This window comes from Drosophila willistoni (assembly GCF_018902025.1).
Source record: "Drosophila willistoni isolate 14030-0811.24 chromosome XL unlocalized genomic scaffold, UCI_dwil_1.1 Seg142, whole genome shotgun sequence".
NCBI lineage: Eukaryota > Metazoa > Arthropoda > Insecta > Diptera > Drosophilidae > Drosophila > Drosophila willistoni.
The window spans coordinates 2,943,834-2,970,393 of NW_025814053.1; the positions used below are offsets into that span (position 1 = coordinate 2,943,834).

A 26,560-nucleotide genomic window follows, 5' to 3' on the forward strand; every position below is an offset into this window, starting at 1 on the left:
AAAGAGTAAACAACAAATGGAAAAGCGCTGCAGGCAATGCCAAATGTAAAAACAACAAACAAAATGCATGGCCCAAATAAAAATCAAAAACATTTATAACAATGAGCAACAACAGCAGCAACAAAAACACAACTTATATGCATGCCACAAGCCAACACAAGCAACAATAACAACAGCAACAGCAACAACCACAACAACTACAACTGAAACAAAATCAAACACAAGTCTTCTTCTTTCGATATCAACTCCATTATTAGTAACAAATTTGCCAAATCGTATAACCAATCAACAACAACAACAACAACAAAAACAACAACAACAACAACAACAACAACAACAAATAAATGGCCGTTAAGCTTCAACTGACCAAAGGAAATATGCAACAACAACAACAACTACAACAATCCAATCAAAACCACAAACAAAATTATTACCAAAAAATATCTAGCTGAAGAAACTGGCCAAAACGTAGTAGTGCAACAATTGCGAGCAAAAGTTGTGGCTGAAACAAAGGATATTAATTTTCATCGAAATTGATTAACAAACAATTTGCTCCAATTCAACCATTTCCCGCATCGATTTCATTGAGAGATGGGGTCTAACACCAGTTCTACGACCGCGTCAGGAACAACCCTTGAGCGGTGAAAATTTATCAAATGCATCGCCCCCTCTTCTGCTTGATAGGTAAACAACAAATGCATATACATATCTTTCAATTCATTTGTAAAAAAAAGTGATTAATATAAACTTTCCAAAACCATAAAGTTGGGGTCAGTGTACCTTAAGGATGTTTTACTTCCCTTATGTTCACCCAACCTTTTGTTTTTTGTGATCTAACCATTTTATTTAATATTTAAATTTCACAATATATTTAGTTTACAAAGTCTTTTTGGGCCAATTAACTGCAACTTAATGATAGGAAAAGGCCAATGGGGAAATTGATTTTAATATGGCAAGCAAATAGGAAATGTTCTGATAAAGTCATTTTAAAATTTGTTTGATTTTATGCCAAAAATCGTGTGTAGAATATTAGCTAAAGGCAAACAAGGCAATAAGGCATTACCCCCTGCCTCACGTAAAGGCTTCTCGTTCGCTTGTCTCTGGCCCTAATGATTGAGTCATAACCATATCCTTTGATGACATCCTGTTATAGGTCCCACAATGAATTGACATCAGTTTGACATTGATAATGAAGATGGAGATGATTGGTAATGGGAAGGCAATCTGAGGTTATGCCTGGCTAGAAGGAGACGGCGATCTGATGTGGGTCCTTTAGATGACAATGAAATAAATGGAGATGGGAGATGGGCAAAGGATATTGGGCGACTATGAAACTATTGAACTATTGAAAACTCTTAACCGTAGACCGGAATACAGACACCTTTTGTTCGGGCACTTTCGCTTTCCTTGCCACAAACAACAATTGCCGCACATTTCAACTTGCAACTTGACTTTTCAACTGCTTCTTTTTTTTTTTTTGTTGATGTTGATGTTTTTTTCTTAGTAGCTTGCTTGCTTTGTTGCCTTGTCATTGTTCTTGACTTTTTGATCCTTTCCTGCTGTTGCTGCTGCTATTGCTGTTGGGGACAGGGCGACATGACAAGCGACAACAGCAACATCAACGTCAGCAGCAATAGTAACAACAAAGCAATGGAACAATGCCAGTTAACAATGGAAAACATAGACCCCCAAACACGTATACACATCCCCACCCACACATACACACACACACACACATACACACACACACACACATATACACACATGCATTCATTATGTTTCGCTTGATGTCTGCACTTTTTGCACTTTGTTTGTCCGTCTGTGTGTCGCTTTCAATCGTTTTCAATCGCTCCCTCTCTATCTCTCAGACTCTCTCTCTCTCTCTCTCTTTCTATAATTTCTGCATCTTTTGTTATCTATTTACTTGTTGTCCGAGTTAAATTGAAGGCATAAAAGTTAACAGTCTTCACAATAAATGTGAAGAAAAGGAGGTAAGCAAATGAGAAATTTGAAACGAATGTCACTGGATGATGCTGGGAGAGTGGCAAAAGTTTCATTTAAGGACAGAACAAATTAACAAGAATAAAATATGTTCTCCATAATCATTATAACTTCACAAGAATAAATTAGTTTAAAGTTTACTTGGACTCTATAGGTAATTGGGATTCATTCTGTAGTTTTTGTGCAATTTATAAAACAAGATTTACCTTTAAACCGGCTTTTGTTGTTCACTCAGGAGAGTGCAAATCAGGATTAGTTCAACGAATAATCGGACAGAGAAACTATATATGAAAATACTACAATTCTCATTTGATTTTAAAATAATTTTGACTTATTTCTTGGACCATTTAAGTGACCAAGCGCTTTAACGTCAAGTTTACAGACTATTATAGTTGATTGCATTACAAGGTTCCTAATTAAATTTAATCGGTAATCTGTTCAGCTATTTTGGTGTTCCGTCTCGCTTGCACTCACGTGATCAAATGGAAGGGGACACTTTTTCGTACATGCTAGTTGGTATTACAGGTTCAAAAGGCGTTTAAAATGTAAGAATATAATTACATTCAATTTAAATCTACAATTAATTGTATTGTAATTCATAGAATGCCGAAGTGGTGGCATGTGAGATCCAACTTATTACAAAGAAAACACCAAAGACAGTGACTAGATTATATGTTGATATGTCTTTCATACTAAATACAAAATAAACCAATCAAATTGCATAAAGACACTGGTTTTAGTGGTCAGTCGCTAATTATATTGAGTTTATTTGCTCAGCAGGTTAGCACATTATGGATATAAACTATTAGTCAAAATCGGTAAGAGATACTTTCGAAAAAAACACCTATTACAATAGTTGTTGAAGATTTGATTTCTGAATAATGGAAAAAAAAGAAACAATTTCAATTTAAACAAAAGATCAATGTTATAGTTACAATAAACTTTTTAATAAACACAGGTTTCGCATGCTGTTAGATGTACTTCACATCATAAGAATAAATACTGATGGACATTAAAATCATTTCATACGTAGACAAGGGAAGACTGACTATCGAGAAGTTCAAAGTTCATAACACCGAATGCGTTTGGCAATCAAACATTTGTTATTTCTAAAGACTTGCTTAAATTGAAGCTTTTCGACTTTTTTGCACCAGCTACAATCCCGACTATTGTATATGGTAGTACGTTCACCATTTTCCTTTTATTTGCCTTGGTAGTTGGCCTTTCTCTAGCCACCTGCACCACACCATCCGCCCACACTCCAACTTCCTTTGTCTACGTTGCGTGGTGTGCGGGGAGAAGAGAGAGTGCCGGGATCAGAGTAAGATGAGTAGAGTTTGCTTGCCAACTGGCCGAACACGTGCAAAGACCCAAACGAAACATCAGGCAGAACAGGCAACAAGCTTCTTAACTTGGCTTGCATGCTTCTGCATGCAATTTCTGTAATAGAAGGAAAAAAGAAATCTGAATACAAATGGTAATGGCCAGAGGAGGAATTGGCAGGTAGAAGACTGCCGAAATTGTGCATGAAAACAAGAAGAATAAGAAAGAAAAAAAAAATAAAATAAAACCAAACAAAAAAGTAAAACACATACAAGTTGTGCACGCAAACTCGAGACTGTGGCCAAGGTCAGGCACAGGCAGTCAGTCAGTCAGCCAGTCAGTCAAGTTAACTATAGCCTACCTAGAGCATATGGGTGAGACCCACTGGCTTTTGGCTGGTAACTGGTAACTGCACAACTGGGTCGTTCCGAGCATTGTGAGTGGTGCGGCCCTTTATTCATTTCGCATTCCCATTTTTGGCAAAAGTTATTCCGCTTTATGCGCCTCCATTTCAAGCTGAATGCCATCTGTGACGTCAGCTCTTTTCTTCTTTTACTGCACCTTCATATAATGGTAGCATGGTTATTTTTTGCACTTCCGGTTTTATAGCTAGTAGACTGCAAGGAAACTAAGTGAAACGAAACGGAAAGAAAGTGAAGACAGGACAACGACACGCAAACTTTGAAAACAGAAAAAAGGAATCACTTTTACGTGACACTTGGTTTTTCATTTTTTGCATCGAATATTTAACTTAAGGAATTATTAATTGTAAAAACATTCGATCGAATTTTTAAAATACTTTACAATTATAAAACTGCTTGTTAACAACAAGGGGTTTACAAGCAGTGTTTGATATCGTTGTTTAGGCAGATTTCATTTTCTCATTTGTGATGTGAAACTGTTTACTTTTTATTTTTATCTGCTTGGGCTCGCGCGTAACAGGCTTTGTCTTGGTGTCGCAGGGGCCACTTGAACGTACTGCGCATAGTATCGTCAACGTCCGCTAATAAAAAATTGTTTATATTTTAGTTTAAATATTTCGTATATCTATTTTTGTGATGTTCTCCGTTTCATGAGAAAAAAATTTATAACTTGTGGGGCAGTAAAAACCATAATTATGTTTAAAAATAAGGTTGCAAAATGTTGGAAAATATGACAAATTACTATCTTATAGATAAAAGGGTATGCTATGTTTGACAGCGTATATGTAAATGCCTATAATCATTTCATCATCATTAAAAATAAAATGACTATTTTGGAAAAATGATAAAAGGAGTCGAATTGATAACTCTTACGCTTTTCAATGGCTGAAAATCCAAAGTAAATGTTAATGACATTTACTTGAATGCCTATCTCTCTTTCTTAGTTTCTTGGCACTCTGTCTATCTTTTTGAGTTTCTATTGCTCTCTATGAAGCTTAAAAGCATTTGTTCTCTTTTTTAATTCATAAATTTTGAAAGTACTTAATGGTGTTTTTGGTGCTACAAACGGACAAAACAAACAAACAAACACGCACATACACACTCATTCACACATATATACATGCAAATCTGAAGGAGATGGCAGCCATGGAGGGAGAAAGATAGAGAACAGCTTTCGTTGCCTTGACTGGCAAGCGCACACACACACACACACACACACACACACACACACACACACACACACACACATACACATACACACAAGCATAGCGAACCCAGTAGAGGGACACAGACCCAGAGAGAGCAAGAGATAGAGTGAGAGAGAGAGAGTAAGATGACGGCCATTATTGCATCTAAAACACGCGCCAACAGAGATATAGGCAAACTGTGTACATATATGTATATGTATATACATATGTATTTATGTAAATACATACATATACAACTTGACTTGTGAAATTTTCCAATTTCTCGATTTTCGATTTGCGATTTCAACTTGCATTGAACTTCAGGCTTATGTAATCTATTTGCCGCTATGGCCCACCTGCCGCTCGATGAAGTTTACACGCAGACACAGATACATACATATATGCATTTTGTACATACATACATACATATAGTATATGTACATGCTTCCACGTATGTGTGTGTAACATGTATTTGGGTCGCTTGCTGCATGAAGCAATAACTCATCGACGGCAGGCGACTGGCGACGAGGCAAAAAAGCAAGAAAAAGTGCAGGCGACAATGACGTCACAACATTTTTTTGCTGCAGCATCAAATGTGCGGCAAAAGTGCCGCTGACCTATTTAAAAAAAAACACTCTCACACACACACACACACATACAGACGCAAGTAAAATAGATATAGGAAACAGATTGACCGAGAAAGACAAAAAGAACGTAGAGAGAGAATGAGACAGACGGACAGAAAGAGAGAAAGAGTAACATGAATGGGGTCAGCATTTCGAAACGCCGACTTGAATATACCCTTTATCCAACTATCTAGAGTATGCTGTCAAATGGAATCTTCGGAATCTGTCTCCCGGCATCTGACTCACATTTAACCCACTGCACTCTGCACTTCAACTTACGCACTACTTCCGCTTTATTTTGTTACTAAATAGCTAATCAATATGTTTAGTTAGAACTGGTTCTGGGACAATGTTGTATGTACATTTGGTTTCGTTTAATACCCCATATAAAAAAATCGTTTGATGTTGTGATATTTACTTTTTGTTCAATTTCGTTTCGTCGTTCTATCTTGTCAATCTTGTCCTTTAATAGATCTTCTTTGCTTCAGCTAAGCTTTACTTCTAACTAACATAAAGACCATCGAAATTTAATTAGGACATACTTCGGTGACCATAATTCCTACGTTTGTAGGTACGTGTGTATACCCTCTGTATAAATACATTATACATACATATACATATATAATTCTGATGGCGCCCAAGGGTATGCACATAAAAAAGGTGGAATCTGCAGTTGCAAGCTTTGCCGTTTTTTTTTGCTTTATGTAGCTTGAATTCCCAACTATTATAAGCGTTGAAGATATGGTATGGCCACTACAACTCTAGATTCTTTAGCAAAGTCTATAATAATCTTTTAAATTGGTAAGATTTATTGACCTCAAGCCGGCTAAAACCCAGTATTGCTTAACTATAAAAAGGTCCTAATCTAGACAAATAATATATGTATATATGTTCATACGCACGAGTCTACAAAATCAAGAACCTGCAGTTAGAGTTTTGAAAATGACTTTGAGAAACGAACAATTTCTTCTCACTTTGCCATGTTTTATTATGATTAGCTGCAGCAATTAGTTAGTTACAATGCGGTATGCATTGTCATCCGATTGTACAGATAGCAATTGAAATATTGCCACATATGGATAATCTTTCCCATTATGGGATTATAGTATTCGTTTTGACTGGCTTAGCTATTATAAATATACATATGTGTTCATATGTACATACATATATACATATTTCAATGGCCATAGATTTAGCCCTAAACCAAAAAGTGTTGAGAGGAGGGCCAACGAGAGGGGGTAGTGGTCGATCCATGCACTTACACGCTTAATTAAATGCCAAGACATAGAGAGCTCAAAAAAGTAGGCAGCATGCCCATGCAGCAACGCCTTGCTTCGCGCCAACCAACAAAAAAGCATGCCACCAGAAACAGTAGCAACAAATTGCACATTGTCAGCAGCAACATCAGCGATAAGGGAGACCATTTTATTGGGCACATAGCCAAAACGATGGGCGGGGCATGGGCCAACAAAATATGTATATACATATATATGACTGTAATAGAATTTCAATCGCAAGTGTAAACATATATTGCATTTCCTCTTTACGATGATGATGATGATGATGATGATGATGATGATGATGATGATGATGACGATGGGAAGAGAAATGGTGGGATATGATGATGATGGCGATAGGGATGTGCTTGTGGATGTTGTGGCCAGGGTTAGGCTTACGGTTAGTTGTGGCAATGAAAGTGCTTGAAGCATTTTTGGGCCCGTAGCCAAAAATAAATTTTAGCCGTCTTTAAATGTGAATTTAATACCAGCAATCACACACGCTTATCCATCCTTTCTCAATCCACCACTTATTTCATTCTTTGCCATCTGTTTCGACTTTGCCTTCTCTCGATGGAACCGCCTTTCCATAATATATACAACATATGTACATACAATCATATATACACACACATATATTTATATAAATCGATTGTAACTCAATTACAATTGCATTACGACTTTTACTTTTTTGGTTTTTTAATTCACTTGAGTGATTTTTATTTTCCTACTGGACATAAAATACACAAGGCAATCGGCATAAATACATAAATAAATCAAATTCATATTTAAATAATAATTAAGAATTCGCAAATAATTGTGCACAAATATTGGATAATACATACAGAAAACATACAGCATACTTATGTATGTACACTTAAACGATGCCTTTGGTTACACTTGATAAACTAGTTTTGGCTGATAATTAATGATAATATGCAATCAAGTCTCTAAATATTAATAATTCTTTCATCAATAGCATTTTTTTAGATCATTCGAGTGACAAAAAATATCCGGTGGTTTTTTTGATTCTATAAATTAAAGAGATATATTCTTTATGAGTATTAATAACCGAGTCACTCGAGAAATATCCGTCTGACATGGGAATAGTTTGCCCAAAAAATGGAAAATTCATTTAATGTATGGCGTATTGACTTTCTCTCTGTGGATTGAGTCAAGCTCAAAATTGTAAAGCTGTGAGAGTTGTTCGTATTATTGGCATAATACTCTCAACGAGTTCATTTTAATGTCATATGTCTTTTGCATGTTTCGATTCCTAACAACAAGTGTCTCAATAAGCAACTGTTTAGATAATTGATCAGATATTTTAAATATGTTTGTACTCATTGGATTAAATTTTCTTACAGGTCTTTGCCCAAATTGAGCAGTCAAGACGAAGAAGGGGGGGCTGGTCATGGCTTTGGTGGCGGACCTCAACACTTTGAACCCATTCCTCACGATCATGATTTCTGCGAAAGAGTCGTTATAAATGTGAGTATCAAATCAAATTCCTCTCCTTGTAAATACTTACTTATATGCTTTTGATTTTGGTTTACTTTCTATTTTAGGTAAGCGGGTTAAGGTTTGAAACACAACTACGTACGCTAAATCAATTCCCGGACACATTACTTGGGGATCCAGCTCGGAGATTACGGTACTTTGACCCGCTTAGAAATGAATATTTTTTTGACCGTAGTCGACCGAGCTTCGATGCGATTTTATACTATTATCAGAGTGGTAAGCAAAATTCTAATACAAGAAACCAAAACCTATTGTATATCAACTGAAAATGATTATTGCTAACAATTGTCAATTTTTTCTCTTCTCTTCCGTAACTCCAAAAATGAAACACATAAAAAAAAACACAAAAACGAAAACAAATGACCTAATTTAACTATTTGAAACGTAATAACCTATCACATCACTTACTCACTCACATGCACACACACATACACACCGATACCAACTTGCCATACTCTTGACGATCGCTTTACAGGTGGCCGACTTCGGAGACCGGTCAATGTCCCTTTAGACGTATTTAGTGAAGAAATAAAATTTTATGAATTAGGTGATCAAGCAATTAATAAATTCAGGTAAGCATGTGTTGCCCACCCCCTCTATTCACCTACCCACCTACCTTCCCCTACCTCCTACTCACATTAAAACGTTCCCCCTAAACAAAACAAAACAAAACTAAAAACAAATTAAACAATTAAATGCAAAATTAACTTGCAAGTTTGTTGATTTTCGTTTTTCTTTTCTTATTGGTAGCAGCAAAATTCATTTTATTTAATCAGCTGATTATAATTATAATAAGAATAATAATGAGGCAGGCAACACTGCATACAATACACAGACATAAGACAAGGACACAAATACACTAACAAAATACATACAAGAATAACAGACAACTAAATACAAATCTAAGCAGGCATGACGAGTTGAAAACGTTATGTAAAAAATCGTAGCCTACTTTGTTGGGCCAATACCAAATCAATTTTCATTGTATTTTGGTCTACAAAAACCATTTTCCACAAATTATAAACCAACTTAAAATAAAACAGTTAAACATTGTTTTGTTAATTGTTTTGTTAGTTGTTTCAATTATTTTATTGCATTAGGCAAAATATAACAGAGCATTACGTATACGCAGGGTGTGCCAGCTTTACTAATGATATTGAGATTGATTGTAACTACGATTGTAATCAAAATGCTAAACTGTTGCAAAAAGGCCAAATTACTTAAATTTTTGGAGAAATTTTTTTATATAAACAAACAATTTATTTGTGCAATTAATGACAATGCATTTGTCTGAACAGTAGTAGGAAATTTATTAAATGTTCAACATATTTTCGGCAACTTGTGCCGGGAAATTCTTTTTCCTTAGACACACAATCATACACAGACACACACAGATAGATAGACAAGCAAACAGACGTAAAAATACAGACAAGAGAGCCGACATGAAAAACTTTTTGGCGGCCAACCAACAAAAGCAAAATATAAAAAGTTGAAGTTAATCACTTGACCACCAGCTTAAAATTTTGTTGATACGGCGAAACAGAGGGTCAGTGTGGCCGGTATGCCGTTGGCATTAAAGATAAAGAAGACAAGAACAAAATGATGATGATGATGATGATCCTGATGCGCAAATGTGTGCGAAGAAGATGATACCAGAAGCAGAAGATGTCAATCAATTTGCACAAGTTTAAGCCCAATTGGCAACGTTTGATAAATACATACATACCAAGTTGGAAAGTTGAAGCCTGGTTGAAGCAAAGCCAAGATAAGATTTATGCATTTAAAACATGCCGGTTTTTTGGTCACACCATACTAAAAGCATATCCACACATATATACACACATATACATTTACAAATATACATATATATAAACTTACACTGCTCATTGAGAAGAAATTTAGCCATATTAAATACTAGTTAAAGCTTATATTAACTGCTGCTGCCATATGAGAATTTGGCAAAACGATGCACAAGAGATTGAAAACACACCAACACATATCTGTTTAACATACAATATTAAAATATGTACTTAATTTAATCTAAAAATGATGATGTCATATGCCTTTGGCAGTTTGATTGATTATTCTATTTTTGCTAATTACGTTTATCTTTTGCATTCTTTCCACAGAGAGGATGAAGGCTTTATTAAAGAGGAAGAAAGACCATTACCGGATAATGAGAAACAAAGAAAAGTCTGGTTACTCTTTGAGTATCCAGAAAGTTCGCAAGCCGCCAGAGTTGTAGCCATAATTAGTGTATTTGTTATATTGCTATCAATTGTTATATTTTGTCTAGAAACATTACCCGAATTTAAGCATTACAAGGTGACTAAGACTAAATCTTACACTATTTCTACACCGGCATTGAATCAAAACACTTTATCCATCTATTTGAACTTTCAATTTCGCTTAGGTGTTCAATACAACAACAAATGGCACAAAAATCGAGGAAGACGAGGTGCCTGACATCACAGATCCTTTCTTCCTTATAGAAACATTATGTATTATTTGGTTTACATTTGAACTAACTGTCAGGTAACTATAAGTGAACACCCAAAAGCCACCAATATATTTTCAAAACCAGTCTCCCAGAGCTACCAGCAATTAGAAGATCCTCTTATCTCTGTTGTAAAGCTGCCGCCGGCTGCAACTCCCATCCCAACATTGATTGGTCTTTGCAAAATTTGTCAATATTATATGAAATTCTTCACATTACTATGTACTTACATATATATACTTATTATTGCGCGACATTTCATCATCGATTTGTGTCTTTCTGTCTCTCGAATTTCGATCTGTTCACCAGGTTCCTCGCATGTCCGAACAAATTAAATTTCTGCAGGGATGTCATGAATGTTATCGACATAATCGCCATCATTCCGTACTTTATAACACTAGCGACTGTCGTTGCCGAAGAGGAGGATACATTAAATCTTCCAAAAGCGCCAGTCAGTCCACAGGTATGAGATTTTTGTTTGGCCAAAACTCCAAAAACCACAAAGAAAATAAATATGTATTATCAACAATCACAATCAAGAAAAATGAAAAACAAAATCTTTAACATGCAATCAATTAACCAACAAAATACTCATTAAAACATCAATCACAAAAAAAAAAAAAAAAACCAAAAAAAAACAAAATAAATCAAATGCAATTTCTGTTTGCTCATCTATATTTAAATACCATGATTTATCAGTTTGCCTGCCCTTTTTATTTGAACCTTTTAAGAATCTACGTTTTGTATTATTTCATTGTTCATCTGAAACTCATTCGAAATTATGTTAAAGTTTTCGCTATTTGCTTTTTGTATTAAAAAGAAGAAAAAATCCTAAAATGAATCATTGTTGTAAATTTATTACTAACACCCAAACAAAAAAAAAAATACTCTTGCTTATATATATATTTTTCAATATATATTTATATATAATCATGCATCTATCTAACTCTATAAATTATATACACATACTTTTACATATACCTACCCCATATATATATATATCAATCTATATATATATATATATATATATATAAACAATATATATATATATAAACAAAGCAAAAAAAATCTTCTATATATATATATATATATAAACAAAAAATAATTTAAAATTTTTAGGACAAGTCATCGAATCAGGCTATGTCCTTGGCAATATTACGAGTGATACGATTAGTTCGAGTATTTCGAATATTTAAGTTATCTAGGCATTCGAAGGGTTTACAAATATTAGGACGAACTCTGAAAGCCTCAATGCGGGAATTAGGTTTACTTATATTTTTCTTATTTATAGGTAAGTTTCAAACAACAACAACCACAAAAACAAAACAAAAACAATTTAAAAAAAAGCCAAACAAACAAAACACCACAACAAGCAAACAAATACCAAAAATACAGTCAATGAACTACTTACTACTCTTTTATATGCTCAAACAATACCAACAAAAAATATATACCTAACTTAAAACAAACAAACAAACAAAACAGACTGCGACACCTTCAAATACACCATCACAGACCGAGAGGGTTAAAGCGAATACTTAAAACAACCACAAAAAATACATACAGAAAGGAAATATATTATTTGTACAATATACAGATATATGCCTATCTTGATATCTCCTTTAAGTAACCAACAAGCACATTTTCGTTATCACTATGTAATCATCATTTGTCCATATCCCTATCCTTTTTACTTCCTAACTCTAACTCTCATCAACCAATCAAAAAGAAATTCAAATTTAATCAGCTTAAAAGCCAAAACAAAAAAAAAGAAAATCTTTCAAAAATATCAAAATCAAACAAATAAAAAGTAAACAAGAAAATATGCTTCTTAACACAAACTTTTGTTCTTTTAATTGTTATTTACGTTAACCCACAAAAACAATGCCAAAGAAATACGATATACGAATAATAGGACAATTACAAAATACAAATCCATACAATATACTACATAAACATATACCCAACCATACATACATATACATATACCTAATTTAATAATAATAATAATAGATGCTCTAGGGGATCGGGAACAAAGTGAAAATTCATAACTGAAAACTTACTTATATAGCGTATGCTATCTCAGTAAAATTCGTAATATATATATATCTACATAAATATAAATGTATAGTTTATGCTATTATTACAAGTATCAAACAGTATTTTATGTCTACCAAAAACATTAAAAAAAAAAAACAACCCAAAAGTTAGCTCAACCCCGAAAAACGAAAAACTTACCGCAAAACTTATCTTAAATAAAATTAACTAAAAAATACTTAGAGTTACCACTACCAAAAACAAAAAACCCAACACATACACAAATCAGTTAAACCGAGCAACAAGTAATACAACAGACATTTAGCCTCATTCCCAAAACGTTAGACTTAAGTAAGTACAGTCAGTGCACTTCTTCAATATATTTAGATGATCTTTGAGAAGCATTTAAAGTTCTCGATCGATGAATAAAACATTTTGACTGATCCTCAACCAGGACACTTACAGTCCATTAATTAATTTCTACCAATTAGCATCATGCTGTCAATTTTCTACAACGGTTCCAGTCTTTACAAAAGCAGAAAACAATTCTAAATATCGTATGTACCAAGGCAATTGTAGACAACTCATGTGAGTTATCGATCACTTGGAAATGTGCAATTGTTGCCCATTACCAAGGCAATTGTAGACAACTTATGTGAGTTATCGATCACTTGGAAATGTGCAATTGTTGCCCATTATCGCCAATCGATACTGCTTCCATTGAGCCGTTTTCAGTTAACGATCATTAAGAGAATGCTCACTGACTGTACTTGCTCACAAATTGCTTATTCTATACAATAATATAATTAATAATTGTCTTACACTAAATATTTATTTAGCGATAAGTAGGTAATATATTTTGGGACTCAGTATAATGAATTATTTTGGAATTTACAATTTTGTTTTTGATATAATCAAAACCATATATATATATATCTAAAATATGTATACTTAAATATGCCTATTAATTTCATTATATTTGGTTTGTCGTTCCTTTTTTTTGGCTAGAAATATTTATAAAACAAAAAGAAGCCAGCAGTGTCCAATATGTACTCGAATTTTAGTCTATTACTCCTGATATACTCTGACAAAGTAAAAAGTGAAAATCGAAATGCTTTTTATAAAATGCCCCATGCGTCCAAGTCGTTGGCAATTTTAAGGCGTCCATGCAGATATTTTGTTGCAAAATCCTTCTATTTTTTTGTCTATATTCATACATATATTTTCTCCTATTCTATTCAATTTATCTTTCTTTCTTTCTCTCTATATCTCTCACTCTATCTTCATACATATAAATTATATATAAATATATCTATGTATACTTAACTTAAACTTTCGTTCTTTATATATTTACATATATCTCTATAACTTTCAGTTTTGACATTTCTTAATATTCTTGCACAAACTGCATTTCACTCAAACCGACATGCCTTAAAATTGGCAAACTTCTTGGCGTTCCAATTTGTCCAAATATAAAGGAAATGAAATGGAAAAACAACTTTTAGGATAACAACAATATGCAATATGCAAATATTTCAATAAATATATTTATACATGTTCAATATATGCTTTCCGTTTTTCATTTCGTTTCTGTTCTATTGTTGTTCACGTTGTTTTTGTGTTAACATATACATATATTGAAAGTTGTAACCGTAACCGTTAACCGTAACCGTAACCGTAACTGTACAAACAAACAAAATTCTATTGTAAAACTACATCTACGTTGCCTTTTTTTGATGTCCGTTGTAAAGTTGTTGGTTTCTTTGTATTTTCTATTATTTAATTAAATAACTATATATATATATATCTATATATACATAAATATATGTATATACATATATATATATATATATATATATATATATATATGTATGTATAACTTACAATTAGTTTGTGTTAAGTTTTGTATTGGGTTTCATTTTGTTGCGTTGTTTCTTGTGTAATATGTTTAGAGCCTTAACCTAATGGAAATGCGGGTAATTTTACCGCTCAATTGTACAGATACCTACATGCATATATGTACATATGCATATATATATATATATATATATATATATGTCTTATATATATATATGCATATATACGTACATGTATATATGTGTATGTGTGTTTAGCATTTTGTATAATAAAATAACTTCTAGTTAAACTAAATACAAAACATGCACTCTATAGTTTAGTCTAGCCTATTCGAACCTCTCTCATCACTTCAAGAAAAACTATTTATATCATACACATAAAAAAATACATGTGTACTACTACAACCTGCCACTTTCATATCTTAGCAAGTTGATGTCAATCGTAGGTCCAGTTCTGAAATACCAATAATAACAATCCTTACCAAACAAAACAACACGAAGGCCATAAGATCAGTCTTTAACAAAAATTCACTTGATAAAAATATGTTGTCAGACTTTTGATTCTGTCATTTTGACCCAAATAGTTCTTGTTAACACGTGTTAGCAAAGTTTTGGCTACAAAGGATTGCAAATTTATGTTTGTTTTAGTTCTTAGCAATTGCACAAAGTCAATTGTTTAATGTCTTTTCCTGCTTCTTGATCTTAACTATAATTATGGTTATTCTGAATTTTTTAAAATCGATCAATTTCCCTTATTATATGTTTGTTTAGTATCTTGACACGAACTTTAATGAGTTTCCCTTTTTTGAAGAAAAAACTAATTGAAAAAATATATTTTAAAAAATGACTATACAAAAGGAAAACCATATTTCCATACTCCATATACTCCATGACATCATTTCGTAGGAAACATTACATTCACTTCATAAAACATTTTCAAAATGTAAAAAAAAAAAAACAGTAGTTGTTCGTTTCGAAGGGCAAAGGCATACAAAAATAACTATAGATTACGTGATAGACTTTGGGTAATCGTCTATTATGATTCTATTGAGGTAAGCTGTGCCTAAAAATGTGGAGGAGGTTGTGTCTTTTAATTGACTGTGTCACTTTCCATATACATACTTACCATGAGTTCACCTAATTTTCTTTAAACAATATTTTTATTCATTATAATTTGTCTTGCCGTAGTGTAGAATACCAAGTATTTATATACTATAACTATAACTAACTATATATACATAGATACGTATAACTGATGATATTAACATATAACATATGTATATTGTAAATGTACAAAAGTGTAAAACTACATACAAACATACAATCTTTAGATAGTCTCCATATAAATATATATATATATATATATATAACAATTAACAACAGCAACAACAAAATCCTTAAATGCCATAAATCTAGTGAGTTGCAACAATCAAGTAGAATTACTAACTTAAATCGATATGATTATCGATTTTTCTCTATAAAATAGACAAACATTTCTCGTCTTAACTTAACTCTCCACCTTCACACACAAACAAACAAACAAACAAACAGCAACAATTAAACAAACATACACACATTCGAATGATTTTCATTTACAATTTGTAATATTTTGCAATCTATTTTAGACTATCACACTCATAAACACTCATAACAAACATACATACATACATACTTACTTGCATACACATCAAATAGATCAAACAAAACAGACGAAATCTTTCAATACAAAAAGAAAAAAAGGAAAAACACTAAATGAACTTTGGCATGCCGAAGTTTCTATACCCTTGATTGCCTCTCCAAGTCACTGACTTCAATGAAAAGCTATCCACCAAGAGAGAGAATCCATATATGTAAATATAATAAGTAAATTTTGGATCTGAAAACTCCGATCAGCTTTTAATTATCTTTTGAAATTTCAATAAATTAAAGTCAATCTAATTATCAGATGGACATTATTCTCTGAATGAGCTATTATCGATTACACAGGCCGACTTTTTTGAATTCACAAAAAAGTGTATAATAATTGGTCAAATGTGTTGAAATTATTTAAATTTAACGTATTTGCGATATTTCATTGTATAATCAAAACATAATATTATGCCAAAACATTATTAATAAATTAGGTATTTGAAACAACTTCCAAAATATCAAAGGGATACTTCTAAAATGTAAAAAATTTGAACAAAAAGTAGATTCTAGAAAGTAAAAGAAATTTTTAAAGAATTAGTAAAATCTCTTCCACCAAAAAAATTGTTTATTAGTAAAGTTTGCAAACAAGAGCCATGTTTCTTTAACAGGATACTCTAATTATATACATTTATTCAGGATATCCTTTGACTCTCTATATATGCCCATTTTCCAACCCCATTTTAAAAAATGTCGACGTGACAGACAAAGAATTTAGTTCTTACTCAAATTAAAGTCATCAAAAATCATGTTGGCCTGTATTATTAAGGAATTTGTCCTCATTTCACTTTAATTGTAATAAAGTTTCTCAATCAATGAATGGTTTCTACTAAAAAAAAAAAAACCAACATTTCTTCCCAAAGTGGGCGATTTTGTGAATTTTGTAGGCATAAATACAATAATAAAAATAAAAAACAAAAATAAAAACGTAGTTACCATTGGGAAACTTGTCATACTTGACAAGGTTAACATTTATTTCTTGGACTCTGTTCCTTTGAATATGTCTTTTACTTTTTTACTTTAACAAAATGTTAAAAGCTAAATAGCATACTTATATGATATGTATTGTTCAGTATGAAGCCAATTTCTTTCATTATTACTTACTAGCTTAAGTGAACAAATTATGAATTTTCCACAAAGTATGCAACGATTTTCTTATTTTCTCAAAAATGTAACTATTAACCAGTCGACACAGTTCCTGGTTGCTATACATATAAGCCAAACCGTCACGCCAATAAGAACAATAGAATCGCAGATTTTCGCATAAAAATATGGATGTTCAGATCCCTAGATTTTCTCTTTAAGCCCAGAAAAAAGCTTTCAAAAGCATTTCACGCATTGCACGGCCGACAGAACCAGTTGCTTGCTTCAAGTGTATATATTACTTATGCTGATAATGATATTGATCAACTTAAAGAACATTTTCTAGATTTTTCTATGAATCTTGGCCCTAGATTTGAAGAGAATATTATGTTTAATGAGATACTTAGCATACTTTTTTGGGCAAAATACGGTTTTTTGACCATGGAGGCCACGCCCATTGTCTATTACCTCACGCATTCCGATGAGACTGAAAATTATTGTTAAACATACATTTTTGAATTAAGTGCCCAAAAAACGGCTCGGCACCCCCATGTGCAGTCATGTAGTAATATTTTATAAACTGCAAGTTTATGGACACAAACAATTATATTTCCTACTGACTGCTTACGAGCAAAAGCCATTGGTATTATCATATAATACACATCATAAAATATTCTTAACTTTATGCTTAAGTTTAGAAAATCGCCCACTTTGTATTGACATACAATTACTACATATATTTGTCATTTGCAAGGGTATACGAAAACATTCTTCATACAACTTTTGTTACACCTCTCTCTCTCGTTTTATAGTTTCTGTGCACAAGTCAAATCAATTCTATTCAATTAAAACAAAAAAATAATAATAATTTTCAAAAAAAAAAAACAGAACTGTATTTATAACAAGCAAAATCAAAAACAAACAAAAAATGATAAAAGAAATAGTTTTTATGTACGTATATCTTGTAGTTGTTTTAAAAGGTAAATCAAAGCAAAAATGCAGTCGACTTTTAACACATTAAACACAACAGCAGCAACATCACTTGTGCTGTATATAGAAATATATATACACACACACACATACATGCCATACACCTAGACACAGACTCGAAACATACATACATACATAAACATATAACTATCTCCTATCTTTATATATTATTCACACTGTCTCTTCTTTATATATCTATATATACATATATATAAATACATATATGTATAATATATATACACACTTATTTGAAACGTTTCTTTTTTGTTCTTAACGAATTTCATTTTTTGTTTTTGTTGAACAAACATATGTATGTATGTGATGTATTGGGATGGGATGGGGAGGGGGTTAGGGTCTATAGTACTACTTACTACCTACTTACACATACATATGCGTGCATATACAATACATGCATACATATTGTTTATAACAAAATTTATTCCCAAGCAGAAATTAAGTATACTATTTCGTATATAAATACATAAAAATAAAAGCATCAACCCTTTTTGTTGTGTAAAATCATTTTCTAATTTTCAAATTGTTTGTGTTTCATTGTTTTTTTTTCGAATCAATCTGATAATTGAAAACGATCTCTATATATTGTGTATATATAGGCGTGGTCCTATTCTCATCAGCGGTTTATTTTGCGGAAGCCGGCAGCGACAGTTCGTTTTTCAAGTCCATACCCGATGGCTTCTGGTGGGCTGTTGTGACCATGACTACGGTGGGATATGGTGATATGAGGTATATAGCCAAAAACCAATCAATATCAAGAGCAACAGAAGCAACAACGTTACAAATATATACACATACCTATATATATATAATAATATATATTAGTATTTACATAAAGAAAAGCTTTCGCTGATATCCAAAATCTGCTACTTGAAGCTAATCCTAGATCTCTCACTCTCTTGTTCTTAATGTCTCTCTCTCTATTTCTATTTCTGTTAACCATCTTAAATGTTGTACAGTGGATAAAAAAAACGAAAGCATTGTGTATAATTCACCTAATTCTATAACCTTATATCTCTCTCCCTCGCTCTCTCTCTCTCTCTCTCTCTCTCTCTCTGTCTTCCTCTATTCGTATCACTTTAAGTGTTTTGGTGTGTTTTTTTGTTGTTTTTTACTATATCAATCCTGAAATTGTATATATAATATTTGGCTCTTTCCACAAGAAAAAAAAAATAAACAAAAATAACCCAAAAGCCAAGCAAAAGATTTGAAATTTTTCAACCTTCTTTGGGATAGAAGAACTGACTGCTAGTACAGTTGTGCGCAAATTATATATTTTGTGTGCGTGTGTGTGTGTGTGTGTGTGTGTGTGTGTGTGTGTGTGTGTGTGTGTGTGTGTGTGTGTGTGTGTGTGTGTGTGTGTGTGTGTGTGTGTGTGTGTGTGTGTGTGTGTTTATTGTATTTGCTAGTTTGCTTGATTCGATCCCAAAATATAGAGAAATTTCCCCACTTTCCATCTCTTCTTAGAGCTCTCCCTCTCTCTCCCTCTCTCTCTCTCTCTCTCTGTTTTTAGTAAATTTACTGATTTGCTTAAATTTTAATTGTTTTGTTTCATTCATTTAAATCCCATTTTATTGGCATGTTTTATTTTGAAAAGCTTTTGTTTAATGTAGACCAACCAAAATGGTTGGATATATATCCATATATAATCGTACATATATATCACCATATTTCTTGGCCAACAGAAAGTGCAGCCCACCAGAAACTACAAGATTTATGTTAAATTTGTGTTTGTTGTTTCCTTTTCAACCGCCCAGAATATATCATTCGAATTCTGCTTGGGAATATCAACACAACAAGAAATTCAAAATAATTAACTGAACACAAGGAACCTTCAATACTGTTTCGTTCCGCTTTGGATCGTCTCGTTCCTTTTCGTTTCGAATCGTTTCCATATGATATTATCGTCTTGGTAGTAGTAATAACAGTGCCCCGCCCCTCCCGAGTTAAGTACATACTAAATACATAACATGGATAAACAGACTGACTTATCGACAATCCAAACACTATTAACAGACTTATACAAAACAAAAAAAAACAAAAAAAAACAAAAAAACTTTTGATATTAATTTTTTTATTTGAACAAAACTTAAAAATGAAAAAAATGTTATTTTGGTTTCCGTTTTTTTGTTTGTTTTTAAATACAAAAACACCTCTGATATTTGTTAATAAGCTACAAACTCAAAAAAAAAAAAAACAAACAATATATATTTTTTATACCATTTCGGAAATATGAAATGCAAATTCTTCCATCCAACTTTTTTATAGGCGTCGTTCTCTTCTCATCGGCGGTTTATTTTGCGGAAGCTGGAAGCGAAAATTCCTTCTTTAAGTCCATACCCGATGCATTTTGGTGGGCAGTCGTTACCATGACCACCGTTGGATATGGTGACATGACGTATGCAAATCTATACAATTCTATAACCTTTAACAATTATGATTTATACTTTTCGATTATCGAAACTTTAGTTAGTTTAATTTGCCGCTCGAAAAGAGTTATGTTGATTTCTTACTCGTCCACGAGTTTTTTATTTCAATTTCTTTCGTTTCGTTTTTGCGTTCTGTTGTAACTAACTAACTAAGCAAAAAGAAAAAAAAAAAGAAAAAAGAAACCTAAACCTAAAAAAAAACGCAAAATATTAATATATATGCAAAGAACCAAGCTGAATTGTCTTGTAAAAATTTGTCATATGTAAACTTTGATTTTGTATTTCTAATTGTCGTTTATATATTACTATAAACTATCCTTAACTCCCCTCTAACTCCTATGATTTAGTTTTAACTCGCTGAGCTGTGTGTTCGTTTAGATTCTTTTCATGTAACTCATTCCGTTTTGATTTGTATTTGTTTCTCATTTCATTTCGATAAGTTTCATTTTACAAAATGGCTTAGCTAAAGCAAAAAGGTGCCGTGTCGTATTTGCCTTCAACTTTTTATTTGCATTTGCCATTTGCGATATTTATTTAACATATTGAATTCTTTTGAAACCACCAAAAAAACCAAAAAAATATCAATGTAAAGTTGTGTCGTTGTTTAGAAAAAGAAAAACCACAACAAATGAAACAAAATAATAACAAGAACACACCTACACATACATATTCAGACACCCACATAAACATGGCTGAAACAAATAAGAGAAGAACAGAAACTGTGTTAAAATCAAAATAATTGCAGCATGTTCCATTCCATCATCTCTCTCATCTCTAATGCGATAATGGAAACTTATCGTTTCATTCGCATGTTTGCATGCTCCAGTTAAGCGAACAGCTCCATCACACACACACATGCACACAAATCCATTTACACCCACATCTGCACACACAGAAACAATCACCGATATATTTATTTAGCCAATACCCAAACCATAGGTGCTCCTCTTGTGTATTAAGCCTGAGCTTAACCTCCCATCTAAGTTCCCCACCCAATTCCAGATCACGAACTTATTTTACACCTGCAGCGACAAATTTATTCCGCACTTTTTCCCCGCCCATCACCAAAAACTGTGCTGTGTCTCTTTTCTCTCTCTGTGTTTCTCTTCTCCGCCGCACTTATAAAATAATTATGTTATATGTAATAGCTGTATGTATATATAAATATCTTTAACTACACAGCCATAAGACTTCCCCTTCCCCCCTCTACACTCTCAGTACGCTACTACTCCTTCTAAGTGTTGTGCCAAGTCAAAAAAAAAACAAAAACAAATGGTTTTATTTAATTTTAATCTTATCTAGACTAAATGCCTAATAACAAAAGAATATTACATACTTACATATATGTACTTTCTCTCTATATGTATATGAATATATATAAACATACTTACTTACCTATAGTTTTTCTAATGCCTATGATTTTGCCAAAACAAAAAAAAAAAAAAAAAACAAAAAAATATTACCAAATGCAAAAACAAAAACCAAAGAAAATACCAAATTTTTACTTTACATTTCTTATATATTTGTATTTTCATTTTATTTATATCGTTAACATCGCTCGCTTCATCCAAAAATACCAAACAAAACAAAAAAAATATATATATATCTATATATATATAAACAAAAAATATATATTTATATATCTCAAATCAAAAACCAAAATCAAAACATAAACAAAATCTAAAACCCACAAAAAAAAATGACCAAAATCAAAAATCCCCAAATAAAACGCAATTCAAAATCGACGACAAATATATATATATATATATGTATTTATACGCACAAAAAAATAAATCTGACAATAATATTTATAAACCAAAAACTGGCCTCAAATCAAAATGTAATGCAAAATGAATGCGGAATCACTAAATTACAACAACAAATCTACCAACAAAAAAAAAACCCAAAAAAAAAATAAAACAAAACCGAAAACAAAAAACAAAAAACAACAACCGAAATTCTAACTCGTTTGATATACGAATGAAAATATTGATGAATAAATTTGATAATTGCGAAAATCGATCGAATTCGAATAAAATGAAATGAAATATATATATATAACAACAACTACTAAATAAACCTAAATGATAATGTTAATAATACAACAACAATAATCGGGAACAAAACAAACAACAAACAAAAAAACAGACCCGTCGGCGTTTGGGGCAAAATTGTGGGATCACTGTGTGCCATTGCTGGTGTACTGACAATCGCACTGCCTGTACCGGTTATCGTCAGTAATTTCAATTACTTCTATCACCGCGAAACGGATCAGGAGGAGATGCAGAGCCAAAACTTTAATCATGTTACTAGTTGTCCATACTTGCCAGGTACATTAGGTAAGTTCGAACACTGCCAAAAATCCGAATTTTGTGTAGGTTTGTGTTTTTGTGTTGTAGAGCCATAAAACAAAACTCTCTCGTACTGACAATCCATACTACATACCTATATAAACTACTATATACATACACGCACACATATACGCATCTACGGATATTGTATTCGCCAGTTAAGCTCGTGGGACGCTATTGCGCATTGGTACATCCGTATGTCAGCAAGCTGCTCGAACGAGTAATGCAACTTGTGTACTCGTTACTCGCTGTTGATTACTCGTCCCCGTCGTGCTGGTAGCATGTACTAGTTGCAAATACCGTCTAGTTTGGCCACTTGTACTATTTGTGCGCATCATTTGGTAACTTGTCGTTGCCACACTCGCTGTACTCGCTGTACTCGTTGCTTGTACTCGTCGGCTAGTACCAGTAACGAGTAGGGGAACTATAGTGACTTGTGCTAGTAACCACACGTTACCCATATCTTACATTCATTCTACCCACCCACCCTACCAACCAACCACTCCCACCGTACCCACCATCTATCTAATCCACCTAAATAGACCTCTCAGTTTTAAGCCGAATAAAAATAGAAACATTTACGAAGAAAGAATCAAATGCGGCTGGGTAATCACAAGAAAAAAAATGAAACCAAGTATACCCAAACTATTGATTGACGATATGGGTGATCTTGCCTTGTACTGAGAATACCGGCAACAACATTCATCATCATCAATACGAAGCAATCATCATCATTCTAAATGCACAGAAAAATGATGATTCAAATTGATAGATAACTGCATACACATACAAACAAATAATGTGTTCACGTACTCTGTGTTTTGTGTATAATTGTAAAACAAAAAAAAACAAAAAAAAAACAAAAAAAAAGACAAACAAAAAGAAGCTTTTTTGTAATTGAATTGCATTACAACTGTATGTGTGATCTTCTCTTTCTCTCTTCTTCTCTCTCTCACACTCTCTCTTCTATTTTGTTTCTCTCTTTATTCCGTCGAAAAAATCAAATAAAATAACGAAATCAAACCTAAACCCAAAACCCGAATCAAATACCAATTGTATTATGTAAATCTCGTTCCAATCCAAAAAAAAAAAAAAATTACCCATCATACTCCGATCCTCATCCAACCCAACCATCCACCCATCCGCCCATCCATCCATTCCACACACCACAAACACTGAAACAACTGCAACACTAAAACCAACAATAACATAACACTACCAAGTAGGTCAACACATGAAGAAATCATCGTTATCTGAGTCCTCATCGGATATGATGGATTTGGATGATGGTGTTGAATCGACACCAGGACTAACTGAAACGCATCCTGGACGTAGTAGTACGGCAGCTCCATTTTTAGGAGCCACGCAAATGCAGCTGCAGCCGCCTCAGCCACCGCCGCCGCCGCCGCCGCAGCAGCAGCCAGCGTCCACCTCCCTCGATAAGCAGCAACATCTCTACCAACAGCAACAGCAACAGCAGCAGCAGCAACAACAGTCCATTACAGTAGCTGCAGCAGCAGCAGCAGCAGCTGCCGGTGCCGGCAGCAGCAGCCTCACCTTGAGGCATAATAATGCTTTGGCTGTTAGTATCGAGACCGACGTTTGACTACTGGGTAAGTTTACTGGGCCAGTCGACTGCACAAATGTCATAATCTTCTTAATCTTGGCTCACCTTGCCACACACCCACTCACATAGACACACACACACTAACCTATCGCTACACATACAAAACCCACATACAACTCAGAATACTATAAACTCAAGTTTTACCCATAAGTTTCAATCAGGCGATGGCATTGCAGTCAAATGCCATGTATTCCTATTAGTTGCCTTATCTGAATGATAACTATTCCGAGGCCTGTTCTATTTCCCTCAATCGATTTCAAAATATTTTAAGCTATGTATATAGATATTTCAATCATGAGCGAATATCTCGAAAGCAATGCTTAAGAAAAATAAACGAACTTCACCATCGAGTTCCTTGAGCTCAGGTTATTGAAGACACGTCTTCAATTTAAATTTACTGAATGTTATTTTTTTTAACTTTTGTGAACTCGTCTTTATTTCAGTCGAAAAACATTCAGTCGTATGTTTTTTGAAATTACTCAATTTGCTAGAAGAACAAATGTTGTCAATTATTGCCAAACATCGATTTTGTCAAGGACTAAAATCGAGAAAAGGTTAGAATTTCGGGTCCGACGAAGTCAATTTCCGAATTAATTATGTATGACTTTTAATTACTTAAAGTTACTTGAGGACTAGCCTCAAGGGATGTTCAATACAAATAACACTATAAATACAACACATTATACTGGATGAAACAAGAACTATATAGTTATATAGTTAAATCCTATCCTATCCTTTATTCACTCACCTACTCTCTCTCTCTCTCTCTCTGTCTGTCTCGCTACCTTTCTCTGTCACTCCCAGACATGTATTTTTATATCTGTATGTTTACACTGAAACAAATTTCAATTAATGGTGAAGAGTTTACACTAAAAATGTTGAGTGAAGACAAACGATTGACTCATAATTAGTGTTAGCTCAACACAAAGTATATATATTTTTAAACTGATTAAAATTACAATAATATGGATTTTTATTAGCATTAAAAACTATTTTCTCTTTTCTCTCTCCACGTGATGCGCGCTCGCTCGCTCTCCTCCTTCTCTCTTCTTATCATTTTGTGTTCCATGTGCTTTTTTGTTCGCTACCCCCATGCCCCCGGGTCATGAATATATATAAATATCTATATCTATATGTATAATCTATGTCTATATCTATGTCTCGACCTTAATGTATATTTACGTATAAATTATCGATATCGATATATATACCTATATTTAAATAAACTAGTACAAAAGACGTTAAGTGTTACCAATTTGGCCTTGACAATTGTTAAAATGGCTGCCAGAAATGACTACAAGCAACAGCAACAACAACAACATCAACAACAACAACAAAATGAACCTGTTTATATATATTTAATTTAATATAAGTAGAACAAATAACAAAAAGAAAAACAAAACAAAAAAAAAAGAACAACCAATTTAATGTATGGCTAAATCTAATTCAAATTTAAAGAAATAAAATACCAAAGAAAACAGACAAAGATGAGGAACCCATATAAAAATAATTATAATATTGTATGTATAATTTATTAAATTAATAAACAATTAATAACCTAATATAATTAAAATAAATTAATAATAAAAACAAAACTAAACTAAAATATATATTTAAATAAAAAAAAAAACA

The 26,560-nt window shown here is 32.8% G+C and overlaps 1 protein-coding gene across 3 annotated transcripts in view; it reads left to right on the top strand.

Annotated features, from left to right (window-relative positions):
• LOC6652939 (potassium voltage-gated channel protein Shaker) overlaps positions 1–26,269 on the top strand; it is a 118,352-nt gene extending 92,083 nt beyond the window's left edge. The window contains exons 2-12 of one of the 3 annotated variants that reach the window (XM_023181334.2): positions 8,204–8,327; positions 8,405–8,573; positions 8,833–8,929; positions 10,487–10,682; positions 10,771–10,892; positions 11,164–11,317; positions 11,974–12,145; positions 20,790–20,919; positions 23,099–23,289; positions 24,528–24,914; positions 26,159–26,269. In XM_023181334.2, the coding sequence (XP_023037102.1) occupies positions 8,204–8,327; positions 8,405–8,573; positions 8,833–8,929; positions 10,487–10,682; positions 10,771–10,892; positions 11,164–11,317; positions 11,974–12,145; positions 20,790–20,919; positions 23,099–23,289; positions 24,528–24,907 (1,735 nt within the window). In that variant the 3' untranslated portion in view covers positions 24,908–24,914; positions 26,159–26,269. Of the gene's footprint in view, positions 1–8,203; positions 8,328–8,404; positions 8,574–8,832; positions 8,930–10,486; positions 10,683–10,770; positions 10,893–11,163; positions 11,318–11,973; positions 12,146–19,120; positions 19,251–20,789; positions 20,920–23,098; positions 23,290–24,527; positions 25,319–26,158 lie in introns of those variants that run through there. The other 2 variants (XM_023181335.2, XM_047011640.1) reach the window with 2 other exon arrangements.
• Positions 26,270–26,560: the final 291 nt, after the last annotated feature.